General features: G+C 42.7%; 1 protein-coding gene across 1 annotated transcript; it reads left to right on the top strand.

Annotated features, from left to right (window-relative positions):
• Positions 1-223: 223 nt before the first annotated feature.
• LOC129700131 (uncharacterized) lies at positions 224-2814 on the top strand. Its single transcript, XM_055640388.1, has one exon. It carries the CDS (start codon positions 2086-2088, stop codon positions 2794-2796), a length of 711 nt encoding a protein of 236 aa, XP_055496363.1. The 5' UTR covers positions 224-2085; the 3' UTR covers positions 2797-2814.
• Positions 2815-3779: the final 965 nt, after the last annotated feature.

Raw genomic sequence — 3779 nt, 5'->3', positions numbered from 1 at the left:
CAACTTTCTTCATTTACTCGTTTTCTTTCTTCACACACTATATATTTCACATCTTTCTATCCTTTACTATCTAACTTCTTTTTCTTATTCTAATCTTTTTTCAATGTAACAAAAAAAAAAGAAGTTGTGCATAAAATGTATTATGAAAATATATATTAGGCCCTTTGGTGCCATATGACTGTACTTACTTCTAATAAAATAAAAAAATTAAAAAAAAAAAAAAGAAACATTACACCTGGAAGATATGAGACTCCTCCTCGCAGGTAAAGCAGACCACTTCCAAAAGACGTGGTCTGCATTTATGGACTTACTACAAGTACAAGGTGCAACTGTAATTTAAAAAATAAATGGTGCCAGGATCTGGTAACGGGAGATGTAAAATATGGTTGGTATATCCCTTTTTGCGGAGTTTTTTTAATAATAGAGCAACTGTTCTGTTTCTTTCTCTTTTTTCTAGGGTCTATTTCTTCTCTAACTCTCTCTCTAATGCGCTCGCTTTTCCCAACACTTTCACGACTCTTTCTCACTTTCCTTACTTCCTTTATTTCTCTCTTTCTTAAAGCTAACACAATGACGGGGTACAACAAATGTAATAAGATATAGGTGGTGTGTATAACTGTAACTTATTGTACTTCTAATAAAAATTAAAAATAAAGAAGATTTAGAAAGAGAGTCAGACAGAGCTCTAGGAGCTAGTGGAATCAAGGGATGTGGGGCGAAGGCAGGCACGGGTTACTGATTGTGGATGATCAGCCATGATCACAATGAATAGCTCAAAGGGCCAAATGGCCTCCTCCTGCACCTATATTCTATGTTTCTATGCTTTCCCATTTTCACATCCACTCCCTACACATTAGGGTCAATTTGCAGAGGCCAATGAACCTTCAAACCCACACATTGCGACTTTGGAGGAAACCAGAGCATCTGGAGGAAACCCACACAGTCAAAGGGAGAATGTGCAAAACTCCACATAGACAGCATCTGAAGTCAGGATCGAATCCAGGTCTCTGGGGCAGCAGCTCTACCAGCTGCGGTCACTCTGCCTCCCTACTTTCATCCTCTGTCCTGGTAATAATCTACTTAATCTGCCAATGGTTATTTCCTCTCAAAAATCCCAAACATTGTTTCCTCTTAACTTTATCCACGCCCTTTTCCGCAACTTCATTTTTGGTTCTTTCGAGTCAAGTTTTCTCCCTTAACAGTGCCCTGAAAACCTAATGACATCCTATGTGTCTGTAGCCATGGTACACTATTGATGTGGTTTCCTTTTGACCTCTCAGCAATCTTTGACCTGAACAACCACATCATGCTCCTGTAATTCTTCCGAAATAGGACACGTGTCTCTTGGTTTTGCTCAAATCTGTTAGCTTGTGAGCAGAGCACCAAATCCTGCGGTTTTCCTTCTTTGTCTCACGTATTATTGCCCCAGGCAACTTCAAAGGATTTGTATTCATTTATATTCACTCCTCGTCCTCATTTATAATCTTCCCTCTGCAAGTCCATTCGAGACAGGAAATCAATGTTTGCATGTGTGCTGATGTCACTGCAACCTATTGCCTTCTAATAAGTCTGGAATCCTTTCAAGCATGCGTTGTGGAATATAAACCCAGACAATTTAATGAATACATTACTTAGTGATAGGTGGAGTATATGTTGTGAAGAAACCAATGTCATGAAGCATCACTTTGGCCATCACTCTCCCAATTGGCCATAAAGTACCAATGTGATAGTTGAAAGCTGAAGTCCAATAGAAAACACATGGCCTAATATTCAGATGATGGGTGGGGGGGAGCGGAGGAGGTGTTTGGTGACTTTCTTAATGATTAATGAATCCAAATCCTGGAATTCCCTACCTAACACAACTGCAGAAGTTTATTTTTACACCAGAATGTGGTAGTTCAAACATTTGTCTCACACTACCATCCCAGACCTACGCAGAGATTGGCAGTAGAGGCAGTGAAACACACATCACATGTAAGAAACCACGCTATTTACAGCAACTCCAGAAACACAACAAAACCTTTGAAAACGCAACCCACTTCCCACACCTTGGGAGCTACACCTCGGCAAAGGCGGACATCCGTGATGAAATTTGCCATCCCACACCAGAGACTGCTTCGGAGGCTTGACTTCTGCAGTGTTCGTTCCAACACAAAACAATGGATCGCCAGTTTTCTGACAAAACATCTTCAGCGCGTGTGTGTGAATGGAAAAAGCTCTGATTGGCGTCCAGTGTTGAGTGGTACACCTCAGGGCACAGTACTGGGCCCACATCTGTTTTTAATTTACATTAACGACATCCATGAAAATGTCACAAGCATGACCAGACTATTCGCTGATGATTGTTGGCTGTACCGTCTAATTAAGTTAGCTGATGATAAAGATGCTCTCCAAAAAGATCTTGATACTATGGTTGAGTGGTTACAACAATGGGGCATGCAGTTCAACCCTTCCAAATGTGAAACCATGTCACCAGGAAGAGGAAACCAGGCAAAACATTATCTCATCTACTGCATCCGCTGCTCTAGATGTCAGCTGATTTACATCGGTGAGACTAAGCGGAGGTTGGGCGATCGTTTCGCCGAAGACCTCCGCTCAGTCCGCAAGAACCTACCTGAACTCCCGGTGGCTCAGCACTTCAACTCCCCCTCCCATTCCCAATCCGACCTCTCTGTCCTGGGTCTCCTCCATTGCCAGAGTGAGCAACACCGGAAATTGGAGGAACAGCACCTCATATTCCGCCTGGGTAGCCTGCGTCTGGCGGGCATGAACATTGAATTCTCCCAATTTTGCTAGCCCTTGCTGTCTCCTCCCCTTCCTTAACCCTCGAGCTGTCTCCTCCCATCCCCCCGCCCTCGGGCTCCTCCTCCTCCCTTTTTCCTTCCTTCTCCCCCCCCCCTCCCATCAGTCTGAAGAAGGGTTTCGGCCCGAAACGTCACCTATTTCCTTCGCTCCATAGATGCTGCTGCACCCATTGAGTTTCTCCAGCATTTTTGTGTACCCAAAACATTATACAATATCCTCGGTGCTACCCTTGAAGAATCCAAACAGACCAAGTATCTTGGCATCAAATTACAGAACGATCTACGTTGGAATGGTCAGACTCATCGTGCAACGGTGAAAGCAACAGGTGTCCTAAATTATTTGAGACGCAACTTTCATCATTGTTCAACTTCTATTAAGAAGTTATACTTCACCCTCGTTAGACTACATTTGGACTACGCAGTTGTAGCATGAGATCCATACACAAATATAAACATTTCTTCCATCAAACGTGTCCAAAGACAGGCAGCTCGATCTGTCACAAATACCTATGTGTATGAGAGAGAAGCGAGTGTTACCAAACTTCTGAATTCACTGGGGTGGAACTCTCTCCAAGACAGACGTGTTTTACAAAATGTTAAATGGTCAGCTCGACATAGATTACCAACACAAACCTATTAGGAGTAGACGAGGGCATTCAATCCAATGTGAGATACCAGCTAGAGAGATAGATGTGTACAGCAATTTATTCTTCCCCTGCACAATTAAAGCATGGGATAGTCTTCACCCTACCATAGTTACTCAACCAGACGCAACTAAATTTAAGGTAGCTCTTCTTCTCCAAGAATCCTTTTTTGCTTAAGTCCACCCTCCGCCACCTCCAGTTTAAATTCCATTTGGAATATTTTGGAGGACCAAGAACCAAGAAGAACTTTAAATGCTCCAGCACAGCCTTTCAATGATTGAGGAAGAGAGCATTAGAAGATCAAAACCTCAGACCTGACATTATTGGGCAA

This window comes from Leucoraja erinacea, chromosome 1, assembly GCF_028641065.1.
Source record: "Leucoraja erinacea ecotype New England chromosome 1, Leri_hhj_1, whole genome shotgun sequence".
Lineage (NCBI taxonomy): Eukaryota > Metazoa > Chordata > Chondrichthyes > Rajiformes > Rajidae > Leucoraja > Leucoraja erinaceus.
This window is presented reverse-complemented; position numbering and strand designations above follow the sequence as displayed.

Excerpts from the sequence above, each read along its gene's own strand:
- LOC129700131 (XM_055640388.1), top strand. The coding sequence starts at position 2,086 with ATGAAATTTGCCATCCCACACCAGAGACTGCTTCGGAGGCTTGACTTC.